This window comes from Tamandua tetradactyla, chromosome 3 (assembly GCF_023851605.1).
Source record: "Tamandua tetradactyla isolate mTamTet1 chromosome 3, mTamTet1.pri, whole genome shotgun sequence".
Taxonomy (NCBI): domain Eukaryota; kingdom Metazoa; phylum Chordata; class Mammalia; order Pilosa; family Myrmecophagidae; genus Tamandua; species Tamandua tetradactyla.
The window spans coordinates 15,657,101-15,682,205 of NC_135329.1; the positions used below are offsets into that span (position 1 = coordinate 15,657,101).

At 40.3% G+C, this 25,105-nt stretch overlaps 1 protein-coding gene across 1 annotated transcript in view; it reads left to right on the top strand.

The window, feature by feature from the left end:
- The window catches only part of IDO2 (indoleamine 2,3-dioxygenase 2), a 61,414-nt gene that overhangs the window by 29,058 nt on the left and 7,251 nt on the right, over positions 1 to 25,105 (top strand). Inside the window, exons 3-8 of the mRNA XM_077152566.1 lie at positions 3,053 to 3,172; positions 6,881 to 6,999; positions 8,948 to 8,962; positions 10,327 to 10,426; positions 14,364 to 14,481; positions 19,982 to 20,033. Of these exons, the coding sequence (XP_077008681.1) occupies positions 3,053 to 3,172; positions 6,881 to 6,999; positions 8,948 to 8,962; positions 10,327 to 10,426; positions 14,364 to 14,481; positions 19,982 to 20,033 (524 nt within the window). The remainder of the gene's footprint in view (positions 1 to 3,052; positions 3,173 to 6,880; positions 7,000 to 8,947; positions 8,963 to 10,326; positions 10,427 to 14,363; positions 14,482 to 19,981; positions 20,034 to 25,105) is intronic.

Sequence of the window (25,105 nt, forward strand, 5' to 3'; positions counted from 1 at the left end):
TTACTTTTAATAATAACTATAGGACCATATATTCTAAATAGAATTATACAGTTTTTACAAAGGCAGATTGGAAATGTCAAATTAATGCTCATCAGACAACAGTACTCAGTATTAAATAACCCAGAAAATCTCTAAGATTAGAGATATGTACAAAAAGGAGTGGGGAATGTAAAGAAGGATTTTATAAAACTTAACAGTAGCTAACTTTTCTTATGTAAAGAAGGATTTTATAAAGAAAAGAGTTATGGGCCCCATCAGGCTAAAACAACCCGGGACTTCCCAGGGGCGGTTATCTGCTGCCTTTGTTATGCAAGGTTTTCTGCTGCCTTGGTTATGCAAGGTTGTAACTGCCGGAGAAAGTTTATCTAAGAATGCAACTGAGAAGGTTGAGTAAGGGAGTTTTGCACGAGACAGCTGCTTCTTGCAAGAAGCAGCTCCCATGACTCATGCGCGAAAAATGTTTGTTATCTGCTTCTTGCAAAATGTTCGTTATCTACTTCCTGCACAAAGCAGAACCTGTAACTAATGTTCAACCCTCAAACCCCACACCCTTATCCTGGCCCTCAAAAGGCTTCCCAAAACCCAGGTTCGGGGCTCTCTGTTCCTGCGTGTTCAGCGAGCCCCACACATGTGTGGAAAATAAACCCCTTGCGTGTTGCATGAGAGAACATCTCTTGGAGTCCTCCTTTGCGTGGCAAAATTCTCAAATTCTTACACTGTAAGCCTTGTTTCTTTACCTTAAGGGTACACTGTAGGTAGCTAGTAGCCATTTGAATAGTGTTCTTGAAATGCAGCTAGGAAAACTTGAGATACAAAATACTTAATGGATGGTTGAGATATATGAAAAAAAAACTCAGTATTTTGATTTTGATTGTATATTGATAATATTTGGATAAATAAGAGAAAATAGATTATATTATTAAAACTAATTTCACCTGTTTTTTTGTTTGTTTACTTTTTCAATGTGGGTACTAAAAATTTTGCAAGTACACGTGGGGCTCACATTTTATTGACAGTGCTAACGTAGGGAGAAAACAGAACTGCGGTCACCCGACTGGAAGTAGCATCCTGGCTCAGTCTCTTCAGGCTCTGTGACTGGGGCAAGTCTCACAACCTCTCTGAGCTTCAGTTTTGTCCTCTGGATTTTCAGGAACAGGAAATAATATCCTACATTGGAAGTTTTTAGCTTCTTGTCTTAGACATTGTAGAGTAAAAGCCTTAGAATAAGTACTTAATAAATACCTGCTGTTATACTTACCAGTGTAAGTTGAGGTTAAAATGCAACATCTCAGCAGCCTGCTACCCCCACGGCACCCACCCCCACACACTCACACTCACAAACCCAAACGCACCCCCCACCCCCGACAAGTCTTGGGCACATTAAGTTTGCAACTCTGAGAACCATCAGCAACCTGCTACCCTCACCCCACGCCCACTCACACCCACAAACCCAAACGCACCCAACCCCCAACACACACACACGTTTTGGCAAGTTAAATTCACAGCTCTGAGGGCTAGCTTTTGAAAGGTGGAAGAAACACGGAGCCTGCGGCCTGGCGGACAGATGCAGAACGGCTGCCCCCTGGCGGAAAGCAGAGGAAGTACCACGACGTCAAATGCAGACCGCCCGGTCCTGCGAAGATCCGCGCCCATTTGGAGACTCCCGGAGATTAAACGGGCGTTAAAAATGTCGCCTGGGTAGGGGCTCCTGGCCAAGTCTAGATCAGGTCATGTCTAGCTGGGGAGGGAGTGAGGGGGCGAGGGGTTGGAGATTGCTTGGAAGCTGGAGTTCAGAAGTTGCTGGTGTCAACCAGTGCAGGCAGGGGTGACCCGGGCACGTTGGGGAACTGGTGATGTTTGTTTTGGCAGAGCTTCCACTAATGACTAACTTATGTATAGGGCGTTCCGTTTAATGACGATCTCATAGAAACCTCACAAAGCTGTTCTTGTGCCCATTTTGACAACAAGGAAACAAGGCGTGAAGAGGTGAAGATCTAGCCAGATACTTGGTAATGTTCAAACAAGGGCTGAGCTAATCCACCTCAGCGGCCTCCTCGTAGGGATTTAGTCACATTCCTATCTCTGCTGAGCCTCCTTTTATCCATGTTTCAGATGGAGATAGTAACACCCACCACACAGGACTGTGATTAAGGTTAGATGATACCAAGTAAGCAGACGCACTTTCATAAGACAGGGTTGAAAGAGTTGTCACGAGAGAAGCCTATGAAATACATCATCTCTTGGGTGTTGATTATTCTACAACCCTCTAACCAGGTAGTATCTTCAGGGAGTCTGACAGAGTCATGGGGAGAATTTGTGGGTTCTTAGGTACTTCTTAAATAATATTGTATGGACCACTTCCTTTATATCTGTGTCCTATGGTCTGGTGATGCATGGGGTGTGCACAAAGACTCTCTGTGCCTTCTCTGTAATGTAACTCTTTCCCTTACTTCCCAGTGGACCGTCAAGTCATAGAACCCTTGTCCTCATTGTGCTAAAGTTCTCCAGAGAAACAGAACCCATAGGATGCATATGCATATACGTTCTATATGTAAATATATGTACATGCGAAATATATGTATATGTAAATGTATACAGATATTCGTATATGTTGATGTAGAATGCATGTAAATGTTAAGAGATTTATTACAGGAATTGGTTCATGCCCATGGGGATTGGCAAGTACAAATTCAGTAGAGTAGACTGCAAGTTGAATTCAGCAGGAGAAACTGGATAGCTCAATAGAGCTAGGAAATCTTTCTGATTTCTGAAGTTTTTAGCTTTTGCTTTAAGATCCTCCAACTGAATAGATGAGGAGACTCCTCTCATTGCTGAGAGCAATCTCCTTTGTTGATTGTAGATACAATTAGCCATAGATGCAATCAACTGACTATAGATACACGTCTATCTACGAAGTGCCCTCACAGTCAGAATTGGACCTGTGCTTGCTTGACCAAACACCTGGATGGCATAACCTAGCCAAGTTGACCTGTGAAATTAACCATCACACCCATTCTCTCTCTTGATAATCTTTGAAATTTCTCTTGAACAGATGCCCCTCTTAAGCTGCCAGTTCCTAAAAGGTTACCGGGAACAACGTCTGGCCCACCTTATCCTGAGCTTTATCACCATGGGGTATGTCTGGCAGGAAGGAGAGAAGCAGGCCACACAGGTAAGGGACAAATCAATACTCTCATGTCAGCTGGCAGGTTGCCTGCACCTGGAATACGCCTCACTGTTTCCCTGGCAAAGTAACCCTTTCTTATTCTTTTACCTGTATGTCGTTACAGGAAGGGGAAGGGCCCATTTAAACGAAAGTTTTTTTTCCCTGTTAATGAGACTAATTTCCTTTGAAATGTGGAGCCATTTCTCCCTTTTATTATGTTCTAAATCTTTTTTCTCTGTCATCTTCTTCCAAGAATGTTTGCAGAGCCTCATTTGAAGGCAGGTTCTGAGAACTCATTAGAAATTTAATGATAGCTTACATTTTACAGCATTTTGTCCTCCCATTTGTATCAGTTGTCTCGGTTAATTTTTATAGCCCCATAAAGTCAGTTTTATAGACAACTGAGGACCGCAGAAGTTGAATTACTTGACCAAGGTCACATAGTAAGTTAGTGGAAAAGCTATGGCTACAACCCAGATCTGATGTTCATTAATGTGACCTTTTCTCCCCTGAGGAAGACATTGACATTTACATCACATTTTTAATGCATCTTACCATCTAGCCAATTATAGGTCTGTCTAATGATAATTTGCATAAATCTCTTCTGAATCTTTGTATTTGTTTACTTACTTATCTTTTGGTAAATTTCTAAGTTTCTACCTGATCCAGACCTTGGGCATCAAATCCTAGAATTCCATTATCCACAGTGTAAATTGTGGCTCCATTCATTTCTTATAAATGCACCTTTTCCAGAAATCAGGGAATTATTCTTGTTCTAGAACTCCATGGTTAGGTGAGCAGCCCATGTTCATTTTGTTCGCCTGGTTGATCCTACCTCTTTTCTTTTCTCACTTGGATTATGGCAGGAGACAGAAACAAAGAAAGTGTACAGCTTTGTATTAGCTAGGGTTCTCTAGAGAAACAGAATCAGAATTTATCCATAGATATAAAATTTATAAAAGTGTCTCCTTATAACCAGGGGGATGTAGAGTCCAAGGTCTGTGGGGCAGGCCGCAAGCTGGCAATGCCAATGAAGTTCTGCAGAGAACTCTCAGGGAAGCTGGCTGGGCAACCATGGAAATGTAAGGGTACAAGGTCTCTAGGGCAGGCTGCAAGCTGGTAACTTTGATGAAGTTCCTCAGTGAGCTCTCAGGAGAGGCTGGCTGAACAACCATGGAGACGAAAGAGTCCAGATCCGCAGGGCAGGCTGTGAAGCTGTCAACTGCAACAAAAGGTCTGGACAGATTCCACAGGAGAGGCTCACTGGCTGAAGTAGGAAGAGTGACTGTCTCTTCTGAATCCTCCTGTAAAGCCTTCTGGTGATTTGATTAAGCATTGCTCATTGCAGAAGACACTCCCCTTAGCTGATTACAAATGCAATCAGCTGTGGATACAGCTGACATAATCATGATTTAAGTCCATGAAGTGTCCTCATAGTAATGCACAGGCCAGTGCTTGCCTGACCAGGTAACTGGGCACTACCAACTGTCCAAGTTAACACATGAATCTAACCATGACAAGTTTCTTCATACTTTTTATTTTTAAAAACCATGTCTAGCTACCTCTGCTGTTTTTTGGCCTGCTATTTGCATGGTATATTTTTTTCCATCCTTTCACATTCAACCTACTATTATAACCTAGCTATACTAATATAAGATAAAATCGACTTTAAGACAAAAACTGTTTTGAGGGTCAGAAAAGATTGCTATATACTGATGTAAGGGTCAATTCAACAAAAATACAACAATTATAAATATACGTGCACCTAATGCCAAAGCTTCAAAATATATGAAGCAAATATTGACAGATTCAAAGGGAGAATAGTAGGTTCTGCATTAGCAGTAGGAGACTTCAACATATCACTATCTAATAATAGATAGAACATCTAGACAGTAGGTCAATAAACAAATAGAAGACATGAATGATGCTATAAACCAATCAGACTTCACAGATGCATATAGAACGCTCTGCGCAATAGCAGAATTCACATTCTCCTCTAGCTCAGGATCATTCTCACAATAGAGCGTATGTTAGGTCACAAAACAAGTATCAAGGAATTTAAAAAATTATTGAAATGATACAACATCTCTTTTCTGACCACAACCGAAAAAAGCTAGATATCAATACAGCAGAACTGGAAATTTTACAAATATGTAGAAAATAACAACACCTCTTAACCAATGGTACAGGAAGAAATCATAAGGGAAATTAGGAAACATCTTGAGGCAAATGAAAACAAAAACACAACATACCAAAACCTATAAGACGTGGCAAAGGCAGTGCTGAGAAGAAAATGTATAGCTTTACATGCATAAATTAAAAAGGAATAGAGAGCTCAAATCAGAGATTTAACTTCACAACTTGAGGATCTAGAAAAGGAAAAGCAAACTAAACTCAATATAAGCAGAGGGAAGGAAATAATAAAGATTAGATCAGAGATAAATGAATAGAAAATGAAACAATAAAGAGGATCAACAACACCAAAAGTTGGTTCTTTGAAAAGAAAAACAAATTCACATGCCTGCTATTAGGAAATGTGATACCTACATACACAAGAAAACATATCAAACAGTCCCCTTTCCCCATCTGCCCCCCAAACCATCATTTTGGATAGGAGGGTGGAGGGGTAGTGGAGAAGGTGACAGGTGAGGAAAACTAGCTTTGAGGTATGTCCATGTACTTCCAGGCAACCAGGGAGCCCCCTCTCTGCATTGGACCATCTCTTACTTTCTTCAGGTTTCCTCCTTAATGAGGCACTTCATTGCTCCACTGTCCTCCCCATCCTCTGCCTCCTGAGAAAAGGTTAACTTAGTCTTGAATGTCCAAACTCTTTAAAACCCTTTATTGTTTTGTACCTAAGAAAGGGTCATGTCCAAAGTCTATTCAAGAATCTGGTGGAAAACAAAGGCAGGAGAAAGTCTTCTTCAATAGATACTTCTGTCTTTAGAGAAATGAGAAAGGAGATGGGAGATGGGGAAACAAGAATGTTCTTTTGCAGCTCGACTAATTTAGCCTTTTCCAAGGATAGAGATCTCACTGGGCATGGGTAGCTGTTCTTAATTTATGGGCAGATAAGGCTCTGCAGAGCGGTCCTCTGAGAATTTAGAAGTTAAAGGGCATCTGTGTTGAGGTGGCTTGGAGCTCTTCTTGGGTGGATGAAGTGAGTGGCAGAGTCTGCTTCCACACAGGATGGGGTGGTTTATCTCCCTATTCCTCTCTAGGGTGTTTTGGTCTCCCTGATTGACAGATGGTTCATTGTTCGTATATATCTATAAATATCAGTATAGACGTATACATACATAAACATGTACATATATATACTCAATTTTATACACACATTTGCACACTTAAACACACATAAATATATGTGTATATGTGTATAATAATACACATATATATACATACATATATTTATTCTGCTCAACAACTCACTACCTAATTTTAAGCTTAAAGGTTTTTCCTGGCAATGTTTTTCCTTGGGTGGGCAGTTTTCAGAGGTTATATTATACTGTATATGTATGCATAAGTTCCAATTTCATAATTTTGATACATACTGCAGTTTTTACTCATATATGGTGCTTTCACAAGATTATTGATGGAAAAGATGTGTGAAATATGTGTGCACAGACCACTCGGATAATTCAAGTTTGGTCCCCACTTCCTCCACTGCATTCCTTCTACCTTATGCTAATTAACTGGATTTATATCCGAAAGGTCCTGCCAAGAAATCTTGCCCTTCCCTTTGTTGAAGTCTCCAGAAGCTTGGGGCTCCCTCCTATCCTGGTGCACTCAGATTTGGTGCTGACAAACTGGACTAAAAGAAATCCAGAAGGGTAAGAAAGAGAGAGAAAATGCTTTGGATCTAAACAGACTGAAACACATTAAGCAGTAGTCTTGTAACTTTTGCTTTCCTCACAGGAAAAGTCTCAGGCTTTTTGTTTTTGATTTATGTTGTGATCAAGAATGCTCATCTATATTATCTTCTAAGGTTTCAAAGAAGGGAGTAAACTTGATCACAAGTCGGAAACTGAGAGGCCCCAAAATATTCCCATCAACTCACTCTAAATATATTGCCCCAGACCACTTTCTCTCATTTGCTTCCATGTCAAATATGAATTTTTCAGCCTGACTTCCAGGCTCCTGCATAATTAAACTCACCCATCCTTTCGAACATATTTTTTTAACTATTCCTTAATAAATGTCCTTCATTTGTGTCAAATTAGGGACAAGGACATCAATAAGTAATCATTATGGAGGGGAAAAATTAACAAATGAAAATGAATGGACAGTAGATGCTCTAGGGATGTTGCACTGAGAATTTGATTATAATATCTGTCTAGCTTTCCACCTGGCTGTCACCATTCCCTTGAGAGTTGGGCTGGGAGATATGGGCATTTGTCTATAGAAGAAATAGCCTGAGTCTAACAGAGGAGGAATTTCAAAAAATAATCAGAATGGTGTAGAAGTGGTGAAGTGTGAAATTTTCCCCGTGAACAACAGGAGATAGTACTTCCTTTTGTGACACACTAAAACAGCTAAAGATGCATTAAAGTTAAATGTGAGGAAGAATTTCTTAAGCCTAGGGGCTGTGCCCAACCATGGGGTTGCCAAGGAGATGAGGGGAATCTCCAGTAAAGGATTAAGTACTCAAAGGACAGCTTAGTTCTTTGGACTAATTGATGTGCTCCTCGGAGGCAGCAAGATTGGGTCAGCTCATCTCTCTAAGGACCGCTTTGCTCTATGTTTTATACAATTGTTAATTATCATCTTTGACCAATCTACTTTAATGAATTAATTGATCACCCATATTCTCATGGGAAGTTGCTGAATCTGGTTCAGAATTTGGATGGAAAAAATGATTAATAAATTTCTGTGTAGCTATGATTCTGGCCAAGACATTGAATATTGAATAAGCTGGAATTCTGAGTCAGAGAGAAAGAGAGAGGGGGAAGTTGAAAGGAAAAATGCCTGAACCGGAAGGGTAGTGTAAAAAAATACAACCACGAAAAAGCTGGTTTCCTAATCAGTGAGACTGCACGGCCAGTTTCATCTCAGAATTACAGACATGGAGTCCTGGGTTTACTGGGTACTCTTGGTAATTATTATTTTGAAGACCTTGAAGTGCTTTGGAAAAAGCTGATTTCTATGAAGAAATGGAAGAAATAGAAGCAAAGTACACTCAAAGTGGATAAATAACAAATCAAAGCAGCATATGACAAATGTCATAGTGACACAAACAATAAATCCTTTAGGATCACAGAAAAATTACATTGATAGAGGCTTTAAAAATAAGGAAAAATACTTGGTGGGGGGAGGTGGGGCGTGGAACCTGATCTAAGGCAAGTCCTAAATGAAGAGTAGGAGTAGAACGGTATGGCAGAGAATTTTGGGTTTGTGATAATTACAAAATTTTAAAAAAAGATCAAGGATATTTATCAAGATGGCCAAAGGCTAAATGCTCTGGGGCTGATATGTGAGTTGAGTTTTGGCCCACTTTTTATCACACAGTGGCCCAGGGTCTAGTCATTATCTGTGAATTGTGGACTCAGTGCATCCATACTACAAGGGAAGTGTGTGTGTGTGTGTACATGTGCATTGCACACAAAATGTGCGTACCTCTGCACATGTGACACAATGTGGTGGACACCTGTGAGCAGTGAGTGTTCACAGTACAGGCTCCCAATTTCTCTGTGTATATGTAGACTCATATCTGATTTATGATCTGAATTGTTCTTTTCTTTTTTTTTTCTCTATGACTGCCCAAAACTGAAATTTGATTAGACCTCTGGAAATCAGGTAAATTCTCAGAAATCTTTTACTTTCCTTAGCATCCATGCCAACTTTAAAAACTCCAAATAAGACAAAGAAGAAAATAAACCCAATTTTATGTTTAGTATAAAATCAACTGTGTAAAAATGCGTGGAAAAAAAGACTAGAAGGAAATGTACCAAAAATTAAGTATCAAAAAGTTAATGAAGGTTGTCTCTGTCTGGTAGAGATTAGAGAACTAATTTTCTTTATTGTATTTTCCAATCTCAACAAAACAAAATAAGTCATTCTAGAAAAAGAAAACTCACCAGCCCTCTGTGGCCCTCTGAAATCTAACAGTCTGAAACAATCTCCCTTCTCACCGTAACTTTTGTGAAAGGACATATGGCAGGCAGTGGCTGCTATAGCTACAGAAGGATCATTTTGAAACATCCTGTTATTACAGGGATCTGGGGATCTGGTAGGAGAAGTCCTGTCCAGTTATCTTTAAGTTTCAGTTTCCCTGGAGGAAGAGTTTGCCTCCGAGTCGATGCTCCCTTTCCCATCACAAAACATAAGCTCAATAAATGAGTTTAGTGTAAAAGCTGCAGCTCGGGAGGTGGGGAAATGGCAGAGTGATGCTAACACTCTGTACACCAATATGACTGTGCTGAAACAATGGCGTTCCTGACTCACGTTGGTTTTGTTTCTAACTCTTCTCATGCTTAAAACATTAAGGCAGAAGTGAGCTATACAGTGGCGTTTGAGATTTTGTAGGCTGGATCTGTCTCTGGTCTCTTTGAATCTGCATGATCATTTAGAAATGATCCCTCTAGAACAATCTTTCATTCCCCAGCTTCCCAGCATTTTCTAAAAAAAATCTAATGGGTTAGAAAGAGCAATGACCTTAGTTATGAAGCCATTCTAGACCTGGTCCTGTCACTAACTAGCTGTTCTGATTCTCTGGGCCATAGTTCCTTACCTGCAAAGAGGGAGCCTGGGATTAGTTGTTGCCTGTGGTGACTTTAACTCTGAGACTCCCTGGCCCCTGGCAGAAGCATTGCAGGGTTGTCCCTGTGAAGAATCAGCTGTGCTTGCTGCTGAGAGCTGCCTGCCCCTGCTCCAGCCCCCTTTTCCCTTGTGGAAACCACCTTGGTCGAGAACCATCAAAATCACGCTGGATTTTGGAACCCCTCGGGTCAGGGGAACTTGGGCTTGAAGTGATCCGTTTCCTTTCTTCCCTGGATGTTGCTGTAGGTCGATGTTTGTCCTCGGCTTTTCTTATGAAGAGGAGAAAGTTGCTCACAGATTTCAACTTGCAGTTTTCTAACGTGGTGGGGTCCTGTGGGCAGTGGGCGTTCACAGTACAGGCTCTCGATTTCTCTAACCCTGTGGTCATCTCTTTCCCAAAGGAACCTGAACGTCATTTTCTCACTTCCTGGGGGAGAAAGCCTGCGTGGTTTTATACTGGTGACTGTCTTGGTGGAGAAAGCAGCAGTATCCGGGATTAAGGTAGCTTCCCACTCCACAGTACTTTATCATTACGGTGGTGACTTTTTAGGTGACACATTAGTTGGAGCTTTATCTCCCACCTGGTCCCTTTCCCTGCAGTTGATCTTTCAATACAGATGGCCATAGGCCTCGTCCTCTTTGCTTCAAGTCTGAGGAGAGAGACTTGAACTCTAGCCCATAATGATATCCTCCTTTCCTTAATGTCTATAAAACCTGGAATCAGTTGATTGTCCAGTCAACAAACAGGCATTGCTCTAGGAAGGAGGATAACAGAAGGTACAAGGCAGACATTGTCCTGGCGCCACAGAAGGTCATGATCCAGTGGAGGCAGATGGATTGATGCATAGAATAATAAGAAAAAAATACAGTGCATTTTTCACAAAGAGACACCTGACACCTAATATAGACTCAAAGGGTCAGGGAAAGAATCCTGGAAGAAAGCAGTGCTAAGTTTAAAGTTGGGGGTGGAGGGGTGGGGTTGGGAACAGGAGGGGAGTATTCCGGGAAGTGAGAACTACATGCAGTGGCTCAGAGGAAAATGAAAGTATTTAGAGCTGGAAAGCATCATTGACATAATTTAGAAGTATTTATCCAAACTGGAAAAGAGAGAGCATACCTGTTTTCACAAATGGATTGCTGACAGGGTTTTAATGGATTAAATGGTTTTGTGTTAGGAGGGGGAAGGGATATTAACACTAAGATTTTTGTTTATCTGTGTCATGAGACATTATTGTGTGCAGTGCTGTCAAATGATGGATTTCCAAATAGCAGCGCATGGTGGAGTACCGTAATTCACCACATATCCCTCCTCTCACTAGGATCTCCCTTCACTCAAGTTCCCTGCAAGAACCAAATCTTATTTAATATTCATACTTGTCCCCCACTCATCCCCATTCATCACATGTATTTATGCCATTTCTAATGGGTCTGAGGTGTTTCTTTGTATTGGTATGTTCTAGTAAAGAGGAGTATTGCTTTATATGTACCACACTATATTTATATGATACATATATAAATATGCCATAATTATATTGTTCTCTAGACTTCACTCTCATCTTTTGCTTTTACTCCAAATATAGGTTTACCTTCATCTCATATTCTAGGGTACACATCTGGTCAATAACCTCTCATTATCTCAGGATATGTTGCATTTTTCCTATCACAGATATTTCTGGTCCCTCCCATTTCCTTCTGCAAATGCTTGTACAGCATATTGCTTCTAGCTCCTTCCTACCATGGGAAATTTTGTGAGTGAAACCCCTCCCTCTGTGTGAAATTATGACCTGCTAGAGAAATATACCAGAAGCAGGATTGCTGGATCACTTGGAATTAGAAAGACCATTTGGAAAAGTGCCTTTCCAGACTGCTGTATGGAACTGCAGCAGCCCTTGATCCTTGCACGAGATATGCATGATTGCTTCTAAACCACCCATCTCTGCCAACACTTGAAATTTCTGATTTCCAAATATTTAGTAATTTTAATGGGCTAAAAATGATATGTAACAGTATTCAAGCTCCATTTCTCTAATTCCAAAGCATTTGAACCTCCATTCTTATGCTAGGAAACTACCTAGTTTTCCTCTCCTGTTGATGGCCTATGGGGTTTTGCTGGCACCCAGTTGATTAGCCTCCTCTTGGTTGGTATCCTGTTGAGTGTCTGCCAGTTCATTTTGTCAGGCCTTTGATTTCTCACTCATTAATAAGAATTCATTGTATATTCTAAAGCTGGCCAGGTTTAGATATTTTAAATGTCATCTCTAAATCCATGATTTTTCTCCAAACAGTCATGAGATACATGAAATTTAAAATTTAGATGTAATTATATGAATCAATTTTTCACGTAGTAATTTATGTTTTTAGATATCTAAAATCTATTTTTATATGCCCAAATCATCAAAAATATGCTTAAAGTTCACAGTCTATTAATTTATATAAACGAATTCATTAAACAACTACATGAATCAATTTAACAAATATTTATTGGGGTCCTGTTCCACTATGCAAGAGACACTGCAGGGAACCCAGTGCTACCTTTCATGGCGCCAGAATTCGGGCAGTAAAGGAGGTAAAGGCATGCCATCTGCTAAAACGTGCTGGAATGCCAACTCAAGCAGAACACCGCGAAAGAGCAGAACTTGAATTTCAATCACAGATATTGTGTCCCAGGAGAAGCCTCATCCTAGTCTGATATTTGAGTAAAAACACGAAGGGGGGTGTGGGAGGACAAGCCACGTACATATGTGGGGACCAGGTTTCCAGCAGTGGGCACAAGTGCACAGCCTCTAAACCCGGAGTCTGCTGGGAACGTCTGAGAAGCGTCAGTGAAGCCAATGAGGCTGGCGCACTGTGGGCAGGGAGAGAAGTGGCTGCAAACTTTGAATCAGACAGGAGTCAGCAACGGCCAACCACACAGGACCACCATGAGAAATTGAGGATTTAGAATGTGTGAACTCTTATAGGCAGAGTTCTGTGCGATGAGGCCCCCTTTTTTCTCTCCACATGCTAATAAGGCTGCCCTTGTTTAAGGACCACTTTCCTATAACTTTCCAGTGCTTCTTTAGACGTGGTGGATCACAACTTCTTGCACTTTATTTTCAAAGTTGTCTTGGCTTCCACTGAAATTTTCTTTGTTTTCTATAAATTCTAAAATAATTTTGCGAAGGCGTTCTCATGTGCTAGCTGCCAGAATGCAACATACCAGAAACAGAATGACTTTTTAAAAAGGGGAATTTAATAAATTGCTAGTTTACAGTTCTAAGGCCATGAAAATGTCCCAATTAAAACAAGTCTATCAAAATGTCCAATCTAAGGCATCCAGGGAAAGATACCTTGGTTCAAGAAGGCCGATGAAGTTCAGGGTTTCTCTCTCAAGTGGAAGGGCACATGGCAAACACACTCAGGATTTCTCTCTCATCTGGAAAGGCACATGATGAACACGGTCAGGATTCCTCTCTCAGCTGGAAGGGCACATGGTGAACACGGCATCATCTGCTAGCTTCTTCTCCTGGCTTCCTGTTTCATGAAGCTCCCCGGGAGGCATTTTCCTTGTTCATCTCCAAAGAGCGCTGGCTGGTGGACTCTGCTTCTCGTGGCTATGTCGTTCTGCTCTGCTCTCTCTGAATCTCTTTCTTTCCCCCAAACGTTTCCTCTTTTATAGGATTTCAGAAACTAATCAAGACCCATCCAAATGGGTGGAGACACGCCTCTACCTAATCCAGATTAATCTTGATTAAATCACATCTCCAGGGAGATGATCTAATTACAGTTTCAAACATACGATGCTGAATAGGGATTAGAAGAAACGGCTGCCTTCACAAAATGGGATTAGGATTAAAACACGGCTTTTCTAGGGTACATACGTCATTTCAAACCAGCAGAGAAGATTTTCAAGAGTAAAAAAGAAAAATGAAAAAAGAGAAACTAAATGGTCACATCAGTCCTCACCCATGTGTTGAGTTCATTGAAAGATACAATTTAAGTATTGACCTTCCAAATATAGTTCAGATAAATTCCCTCTGAGATAGGGAAGTGTTCATGAAGAAGCAGGCCCCTTGAGCTGAGCTCTAAATAATCTGATTTTTTTCTTCTAAGACAGAAAATGCAGAAGTAGAAATGTTCATAACGTGTAATAAATCCAGACAGGAAGCAAATACTGTAGCTCAGGGCCCCGAGAGGTGGAAGAAGTGGCAGTCAGTGGACATACCCAGAATAGCCTAACCCGGGGTTCTGTTGGGAGGTACCTAGAGAGGGTGGATTCAGGCTCTGAGCCTGATCCCACATCAGGTTTACTTTGGGAGCACTCCCAGGGAGCACTGATAAACAGTTGGGCAGTCAGAAAGGTGCCCCTCCCCTTGGTCACCACAGTGCTGGGGCTTGCTCCACCTCAGTGGGCTTTAAATGAATGCTAATACATTGAGTAATTGAATTTCACCTCCAGGCACTTGTTCAGGCAGTGAACGCCATCCTACAGTCTGCCCAGGACTCCTTGCTCCCAGCTCTGCAGCAGCTGAGACTCTCCATTCAAGACATGGCCAGAGCCTTGGCACAAATGCATGGTACGGTGATGCTGCTGCTGCTTGCTGCAGGCTCCCCAAAGGGTGGGGTCCCTAGTTAGGTGAAAAGGGCCTGCAGGTGGGGCATATGCCAACTGCACTGGGATAGGCTTCCCCAAGAGATGATGCTGATGCATCATCTTTGCTTTAAGGTTAAAAAAAAAAAAATACTGTTCCTGCTATCACAGGATGATTTGTCAGTTTGCAGAGGTGCTTTTGAGGGTTTGTTCTCTTCTACATTCTCTTGTGATTAGGATAGTTTCGTGTTTCCTCTCTCTGGTGGCAAGCTATTTCTTTGACATGTTGAAGTCTTGCATGAAGCTTGCGGAGAGGGGATGGGGCACATAATAATGTAGGGTGTACCTGTGCCGTCCAGCAATATGCCGCTACTGCAGGGGAGAAGCATGATGATGGAACTTGGTTTTAAACTCTCTAGGCCCCCTTTAACTCCTTCTCTCAGCTGTTTCCAGAGACGGCTTTCGGCCTTTGCTAATGAACTGTCCAACTTTCCAGCGAACATTTTCTGTGGCTAGTAGAGGAGAAGTTGGTAAGGGTGTAGCCAGTTAAATGGTGTGCACCTCCTAGGATTGTTTACATCTTATTCTGATGAGTCCATCTCCATTATCTGGGAGCTTTTCAACTTATTCTATTAAAAGAATCTAAAAAAATGAATCCACTGTGTATTTAAGGAAGGATATGCGTGGGGCAGGGAGGGGTGTGTGTGATCAGTCAATAAGGAAAAAGCATTTACGTTTCAGTTTCCCTGAATCTTGCTTCACTGAAAGAATGACAGATTCTTGGAAAAGAGAGTGTTTACAGAAAAAAAAGGCCAACAAGGCAGGAAGAAAGAGACTAGGTGATGACAACCTTTATTTGAATAATTGTATTTGCCATCCCAGACTCTGCACTAGCATAAGTTCATCCAAAGTTACAAGATTATGTATTACTTCCATTCAAATTCTCTGTGTATTTTATTTCCACATTTTCTTCATTTCCCTGAATTTCAACTTTAAAACCTTCTTGATCACATGAGCCATTCTCCTGCCAAATAAGTGCTCTCCAAATTAGGGAGATGTATATCAGCTTTGCCAAAGCCTCCCGAGTTAATGACTCGGCATAACAAAATCATTAGGGATACATCCCAGCTATGTTCAGATCATATGGGTGAGCACTGAAGGTCATTTTAGGAAGTTGAGAGACGCTGTTCGCCATGTTACAGTACATCTTGCAAAGATAGGGCACACCTACTGTTCAACCACTGCAGTCTTGCTTAGTGCTGATTGTCAAGGTTGCTTCTTAAGCCCAGAACATTCCCTTATGCTTTCTGGATTATTCTCTGCAGCAGGTCTGATGGTGCAAACTTTTGCTTGGAGTCTTTTCTCCTACATCTGGTTGCAGAGTACAGTTTTCCCAGGGCTGCCTTCCTGATTACCCCCAAAAGCGAAATTTCCCATGCAGACATAATTTGTTTTAAAGGTTTTACTACTAGTCCCTACACTGAAATAGATGGTTGCATGAGATTGTATTTTCCAACATGGGCATACAATGCCTTCCATCCCACTTGCTTCTCTACAATGGAACATTGACATGTTTGTCATCTGGACATGGGGTCTGTGTCCCTGCTTGTGGCATAGGTGGGCTTGGGATATGCTTGCAATCAGTACCTAAGTCACGAGGCCTCATCCAGACCACACACTGTATCTACTTCACGGTCTTACACCATTCACACCACTGACCGGCAGATCAAACCAGAATACTCTATTTTCATGTTCTGGCTCCCTATAATTCAGAAGTCCATGACACTATTAATTACATGCGCCGTACCTACCTCAATATGTGTTTGTTTGTCACGTGTCCACACAGTATCTGCAGAAACCCTGTCTAGCTATTTTGAATCACTGGTTTACATAGAGCTTATCTCAGCCTGGTCTGAGCTTTATGATCAGCTGGAACGCTAAAACATTTTCAGATTTTCAAGCATCTGGATTACTACCAGCCATGTTTTCTTTGTCACAGTTATGACTAGTTCCTGTTCTCTAAGAATTAATTTTCTCCTCAGAGAAACTGAAAATTATTTTCCTTTCTGAAAAGCCATGGAAATTTTTACCAGGTATTTCCTTCTGAGTCAACAGAATTTCCAGCTTCTGTTTGACCCATTAGTAGCTTTTTGAATTTTTTTTTAATAGTAATGGAGAGCCAGGAGGTTTCCTTCATAAAATTTGGTATATGAATTTATGTTTCTTATTCAGTAAATCTGTGGTAAACTGTAGTGTGAACTCCTATGGTCAGACCTTTCTGTTCATTTTGTCTAATGAATTTTCCTTCTTAGCTTCTGAACTTGTGTCTAAACGCACTGGAATTCTTCTCTGTTAAATTTCAGATCACAATACAATTATATTTCTAAAGTTGTCTTCACTTGTGAATTAGTTTCACACAGTAATTTGAATATACTTTAGCCATTTGAGCCACCATCTTTTACCTTAAATCCAGTCTTATTATGACTGCATCAAAAATGAAAACGTGTACACACATGCATACATAAAACCAACTCTCAAAACATTGAAGAGTACTATAATCTTTATATAAGAACTCTTAGAGATATAAGGAAGAACTTAAAGTGCATATTATATATCAAGAGTACCTGAGAATCTATAACACATGACTATTATTGTTTTATATGGTTATATTCATTTTGATTTACATGCATATTTACAGCTTTCCTTTTTTTTCCCTCTCCTTTTTATACACTTCTGCCTGAAGTATATTCTTTAAGAGTGTTTCCTCTAGTACGAGGCTAGTGGTGGTAATAACTCTCCTCTAAAAATTGCCTTATTTCACTAATTCCTGAAGGATATTTTTGCTAGCAGTTGCATTCTTTTGGCTGTTGAAGATATCAACTATCTTACAATTTCTGTCATCGGTGTTGACAAGTTGGCTGTCAATTTGCAACTCCTTTGAAGAATGTGTTGCCTTTGATTGCTTTAAAGATTTTCTGTTTCTCTCTCTATCTTTACTGCTGTTCAATGTATCATGCTTAGGTTTCATTGTGTTTCTTTAACTGATATTGTTCATCACCTCTGAAAAGTCCTAATCACTGAATCTTCACAAATTGTTTATGCCTCATTCTCTCTCTCCTCTCCTACTAGAACTTGGATTGAGACTTTAGACCTGCAAATCAGATTATACCATTCTCACTCTTAAGACTCTTCAGCATCTCTCCTGGCACAATCTAATATAGTAGCCTCTAGTCTCTAGTCATGTGTAGCTATTGATCACTTGAAATGCGACCAGAGTGACTGAGAAATTGGATATTTGATTTTATTTCATTTCAGCTAATTTACATTTAAGAATAGAATAATTTTTAAATTGTTAATAGTTGCCTGTTAAACAGAACCTTATTGTTTGGTAAGACTACATTTCATTTAATGTTGAAAATTGAATGCCTAAATTGAGATCTGTTGCATGTGTAAAATAGGTTTTAAGGGTATGTATAAAGGATTTCAATGGCATGTCACATAAAAAGAGCTCAATCATTTTTATACTGATTACATTTTGAAATGATAGCATTTTGGTACCTGAAGGTAAATAAAATACATTATTGAAATTACTTTTGCCTAATTTGAATTCTTACTTTTTGAAATGTCAATACCATGAGATTTTAAATTACATATTTAGATCACACTGTATTTCTATTAACAACACCAGTTTGTCCATTACTTTAATGAGAAGACAAAATACCTTAACCTGTTCTGCAAAATGCAGCATGCCCTGAACTCAATTACTTTAATTTTAATTTAACTTCTTTTGACACCATGTTTTCCCTTCATTTGTTCATTCATTAGCTTTCAGTTCCTGAAACGACTCATATTTCTTCTACTTCAAGGCCTGTGTACCTGCTATTCCCTCTGCTTCAAACACTCTTTCCTGAGCATCCTTTGCCTAGTAAACTTCCATTTCTACTTCAGATTTCTGCCTAAATGTTACTTTCTCAGCAAGAGCCCTGATCTCATCCAGAGACACAGCCGCTTAAACTCTGTCAGCTTCCACCAAACCCAGGAAGAGGAGAAAGCACTGGAGAAAAGATATGAAGAAGAGATTCCATGGAGGACTGACCTAGTTAGGTGTGATCAGAGACAGAGGAGGTATCAAAGATGAATCTGTGATTTCAGAACTGGCTAGAATAAATCATGATGCCTCTGGCAAAGAATTGTCGTTTGGTAGATTGAACGGAGTTTTGCCTGGTTGGTCAATTGATTTTTTTAAGTAGAAAAGGAATAAGGGAGAGGATGAAGAATTTGCTTTAAGACATGTTTCATGTGAAGTGAGACATCCAGTAGAAATGTATGGCTTTAGGTGGGAATCACACAAAAGAGAGTTTTGTGGCCATCCCTAAAAAAATGTGTAGTTAAACCCACCAGAGTAGGCTGTGCATCTAGAATGCTTTGTTTTACATGGTGATAGGGTGATTTTCTTCTAAGTGTGACTTACTGAATGTTAATATTGTAACATGAAAACATTGCAGTGATTCTGGATCTGTGGCTGTTCAGTATCTATCCAAAGGGGTTTTGTCAGAGAAAAGCCGAGAGAATGGGACCCCCACACAGGAAAACTAGGGAGCTCTGAGGCTGAACGGAGGCATGACTCAGCTGGGCCCCTGGGGCTTCGGAGAAAGTAGAGATCTGGAAGGAGAGAGGGGACGCGAGATTAGATGTGATAGTAGAAGAGAGGGAATGGGTGCTGTGACAATACCATTGCCATATAAGAAAGATGCTTCTTATCCTCTCAGAAACAGGGGGACGCAGAAAGGAATCTGCATGAGGTAAACATATGCCAGGTCATAGAATTCTGAAGGTCCCATTCATAAGTAGAAAAGATGACAACCTTTAAAATTTTATGAATAGCGATTTAGTACAAATAAGAAACCATGCTTCTTTGCATAAAAGTTAATACTCTAATACACCCATGGCATAAGTTTAAAAAGAGCTGCACAGATGAATGAATGCAGCTAAACAAGGAGGTAAAGGAACCTGAAGCTGACCTGGTGTGGAAGTCTCTGGGTAAGGGACCTTCCACTGTGTCCACTTGCTAAAACAGAAATTCACTTTAGCATTGCTGACTAGTTTTCCTCCTTTGTGAAAGCCTAGATAGAGGTAATGCTTTTTCTCTGTTCTTCTCTTCTCCACTTCCCTCATCAGGGCTGTTTAAAGTATTAAACATTTAAAGATAGAGACTTGATCTCTTTTTTGTTGTTATTAAGTACCCAAAAGGGAAGTACCACAAATAGTAAAGGACAGCAGAAGGAATAGTTTAAAAGTTCAGTAAGTGCCAATGGGGGCGACCACAGAAGAGAACATTCCATCCCTCTTTTGCTGTTGCTTTAATTCCAGCTCCTTGTGTAGATCAGATAGAGGAGGCAGCCTCAGGAGAACAGCAACGCCCATGCACATGTAACCAATTGCTCTTTTTGCCTGTAGTAAAGTTCGCATTTCGATTGTTCCTCCAGATTATGTAGACCCAGACATATTTTACGCAGTCATCCGGATCTTTCTTTCTGGGTAAGTATAGTTCAACTGTTTTCCTGCATGAGGCCTCTATACTATTTTCCAAACTTATGTGGAGGGACAGACAGAAGCTTCCTCAAAGAAAAAACACACCAAATAATCTTTGCTAGTAATTATCTGGATCCACTCTTGGACGAAAGAAGTGGAATGCCATCTGCATGACAAAGGAGTCTGAGGGTTGAATGTTTTATGTTCAGTGATTGTCCTTAGGCCATCGTACTAGATCCATTCCCATTCATCTTAGTTAGTAGCCACCCTAACCCTCCCACCCCCCGGACAGAGAGCCAAGATGCCACACACATAGCTCTCTCTCTTACATCCTTTCTCTCCCCTTATGACTATGGGAAGTGGCTTGGTTGATGTTTAAAAGGGCTATTCGAACATTCCTGGAAGAGCTACCCCAAACCAGTTTTCAAACCCTGAGAGCTCTTGTCACATGGCCTGAAGTGTACCCAGAAACAGAATATATTCTTTGATGTGTTTCTTTTCTCAAATACCTTATCCAGTCCTACCTTGATGTGTTTCCGATGGTTTTCCTGTTCACTTAACTGAGGGAAATTGAGTTAATTAAATGGTGAAATGTGAAAGGTGGAGGCAGTGGAAGGGGCCAATGAAAAATGTAAAATAGTTATCTGCTCTAGTTTACTAGTTGCCGGAATGCAATATACCAGGGACAGAATGGCTTTTAAAAGGGGAATTTAAAAAGTTTCTAGTTTACAGTTCTAAGGCCAAGAAAATGTCCCAATTAAAGCAAGTCTATAGAAATGTCAATCTAAGGCATCCAGGGAAAGATACCTTGGTTCAAGAAGGCCGGTGAAGTTCAGGGTTTCTCTCTGAACCGAGAAGGCACATGGTGAACACAGTCAGGGTTTCTCCCTCAGCTGGAAGAGCACATGGCAAACGTGTCATCATCTGCTAGCTTTCTCTCCTGGCTTCCTGTTTCATGAAGCACCCAGGGAGGCATTTTCCTTCTTCATCTCCAAAGGTTGCTGGCTGGTGGACTCTACTTCTTGTGGCTACGTTGTTGTACTCTGCTCTAAGTCGCTCTTTCTCCAAAGTGTTTCCTCTTTTATAAGATTTCGGTAACCTAATCAAGACCCACCCAAATGGATGGACACACGCCTCTACCTAATCCAGTTTAACAACCGTTCTTGATTGAATCACATCTCCAGGGAGATGATCTAATTACAGTTTCAAACATACAATGCTGAATAGGGATTAATAGAAATGGCTGCCTTTAAAAAATGGGATAAGATTAAAACATGGTTTTCCTAGGGTACATACATCATTTCAAACCAGCACAGTATCATTTAGAGTGTCATCTTGATAACTAGGGGGTGCCTGAAGTACTATCAGTGGGAAGATTTGGAAGCTGTGACATAGCAAGAGATGTGCCCAAATGCAAAAATCTATTAGTGCTATATTCCATTGGTGCACAAAGGGCGTGATCGTGTGTCCTAAGTATTTTCTCTAGGTTGGATAGGTCTAGACGGTGAGACACTTGAAAGAGCAGACACCTGGGTGGGAATCCTTACTGTTGGAATTAGAGTGCAGAACCAAGGAGGTTTTTAGAGAGTAATGGGTGCCTGGAATATGTAGAAAAGAGAAAAGAGGAGGGGCACAGAAATGAACTTGAGTATGTCTCAGAATTTAGGCTTTCCTTTTAAACCTTCACCCCTTTCCTAGTGCACCTTCACTCCATTCCTTGTATACCTTTACCCCTTCACGCCTGAAACCCTCCCCAAAGAGCAGATCTCTTCGCTAGACTCTCCCTGCTCTCTGCATTCTCTGCAGGTCGTCAGACTCAAGACAAAGATCCAGATAGAGACTCTAGTAATGACTATTAAGTAAGACATGCAGATATGCTTGGTAGGATGAAAGGGCCTTTTAAAATTATTAAACTCCTGCTACCATACAGCAAGCTTATAATAGAATCAGAAATAGACTGAGGTTCAGGAAGCAATTAATCCTGGGACATCTTTTTGTGCTTTGCTTTGCTATGTAAATATGTATTCATTTTCTGTTGTTATGTACGAATCGTCACAAGCTTAGGCATTTAATACAACACACATTTATTATCTCACTGTTCTTTAAGTCAGACGTCTAGGCAAGCCAACTGGGTTCCCTGCTTTTAGGGTCTGACAATGCTGAAGTTGAGTTGCTGGGCTGGGCCCTTATCTAGAGAATCTGGAGAAGAATCCACTTCCAAACTTACTCAGGTTGTTAGTAGACTCCACTTCTCATTCTTTGTAGTGTAGGACAGCAATGTCTGTTTCCTTGCAGGATGTCAGCTTTTAGAGTCTGCCTGCATTCCTGGTCATATGACCCCTTCCGTCTCAGCAATGGCACTTCGAATCCTTTTAGTACTTCGAATCTCTCTGACTTCTCCTTCTGCTGCTAGACAGAGAAGACTCTGTATATAAAGTTCTCATGTGATTAAATTTCATTCATTTGGATAAGCCAGAATAATTATTTTAAGGTCAATTGATTTTAAAAACAATTATTTTAAGGTGAATTGATTTAATAACTTTGATTACGTATAAAAAGTCCCTTTTGCCATACATCAGACTATATTCATTATAGTCTGTGTGATATCATTATGTGATATCTCATAATATTAACAGTACTGAAAATTAGGGCAGGATAGCTTGGTGGATCATTCTTAGAATTATACCTATCACAATATCTTTCAGGGAAGTAAATTCTGCCTTTCCTTATATTGGAGGCATCTGAGAAGGAAAACTGCATATTCTGAAATCCTCAGGATTAGATGAGCACCAAAGGATAACTTTGTTTTCCTTAAAATAAGATCTGGGTCAGCGCTGCACTTTTTTTTTATTGTGAAATATAACATATATACAAAGAAAGCAGTAAATTTGTAAGTACGTTTTAAAAGGTATTTGTAGAACAGATTTTAAAGTTTGCTTTGGGTTACAGTTTCACGATTTTTCATTATTTACTTCTAGCCACTCCAAGGCACTGGAGACCAACAGAAATGACAATGTAATGATTCAGCAGTTACACCCATTTGTTAAATCCTATCTTCTCTGCTATACTCCTCCTTCTCTTTAAATAACACATATACATACAAGCAATAAATTTCAAAGCACTTCACAACAATTAGTTGTAGAACAGATTTCAAACTTTGGTATGGGTTACAATTCCACAATTTTAGGTTTTTATTTCTAGCTGCTCTGAGGTCCTGTGGGATGAAAGAAATATCAGCATAACAATTCAGCACTCATACTCATTTGTTAAACCTGAACTTCTCTGTATAACTCCGCCATCACCTTTGCTCTTTCTCCCACTCTTTAGGGGTGTTTGAGCTATGCCCATTCTAACTTTTTCATGTTGGAATGGGCTGTTGATAATATGGTTTAGGGCGATGCAACTAGTTGATGTTCTGGAAAGGCTGGTCCCTCTGCATTTCAGAGCTTATCTGGTCCAGGGACCTATCTAGAGGTTGTAGGTTTCTAGAAAGTTACCCTAGTACATGGAACCTTTGTAGAATTTTATATAATACCCTAAGTATTTTTAGGATTGGCAGGAATGGTTTTGGTTGGAGTTTGGTTGGAGTTAGGTAGCAATGTCTAACGAAAACATGGGTAAGAGTGACTTCCAGAGTAGCCTCTATTTGAACTCTCTCAGCCACTGATACCCTACTTGTTATACTTGTTTTCCCCTTTTTGTCAGGATGGCATTATTGATCCCACAGTGCCAAGGCCAGGCTCATCCCTGGGAGTTATCTCCCTCGCTGCCAGAACACCCCTGGATGTCATGTCCCATGTAGCAGGGAAGGCACTGGTTTCACTTGCACAGCTGGGCTTACAGAGAGAGAGAGAGAGGGCACATCTGAGCAACAAAAGAGGTCCTCCGGAGGTGACTCTTGGGCATACCTATAGGCAGGCTAAATTTCTCCACAACATATGTAAGCTTCACAAGAGCAAGCCTCAAGATCAAGGGCTTGGCCTATTTATTTGGGTGTCCCTAACATTTAGCAGAGTAACTGGGGTTTTCCTGGTGGTAAAGTTTAATAGTTCTCAGCAATGCATTTAATCTGTGATCTGGATAAATTCTTCCTTTCTGTTTCTGATCCTCAAAAATCTATTTCCCATTACCCACACTAAGTGGTCGGTAACCTTTAAAGTATTGATAAGTGTAGAAGGCCAAAAATATCTGGATTGTTGAGAATTCCTAACAAGGTTGTCTTGACAACTCTAAATTTGCATTTGTGTTCTTTATTTGCCCTATGTTTGGCTTGTTATATCTGTTTATAATTTTTTTTATCATTTTTATTTAGAAGAGCTGAGAGATTTAATCTGTTGATGACACGTATTCCTTTGAGTTTCCACTCACATTTAATTTCTAAAGGACACTATCGACTGCTGAGGAAAAGAATTTATTTCCTTTTTTTTTTCTGTTTAAACTTCCTCTTTTCTTGGGGTTGCCAGAACTATATTGCAAGAAAGGGTAAAAATAACCTTGCCACTGAGGTTTGAAAGGAAAATAATTCCTTTCATTCTGAAACAGCAATTTGGCCTGAGAGTGCCTGGGAGCAAGTCACAGGCTGCTCAGAGATATTTGATTTCCTTTCCTTAGACTAAACTTCTGATAACTGAAAAATATAAGTTCTGAAAGTAAATCCCCTCCTTTGGTATTTTTTGGCTCTTATCCTGGTGTTTTCTCCATGGGCTTTGATGTGGCTTCAACACACCCTTTTTAAGTTGGGGCACTAAAAATATATTGATTGATACCTTTGGACATTTGAGACATCAGATGGCTCTTTCAAGCTGGTCAGGTCCTTTCTAGACATGACATTGGGTCTGTATACTCTGGATATATGATACACAGTTATAGATTATTATCATTCATTCATTGATTTATTTGTCAAATATTTAGTAAGTGCTTTCCACATGACAGACTGAACAGTAAAACAAACAGCTTCACTCCTGTGGAGCATACATTTTAATAATACGAGACAGGCAATGAATAAATAAACAAGTAAATATAATAATTTTGTACAACATGTCACGGCAATAAGCAATGTAGAGAAATGTAAAGTGTTA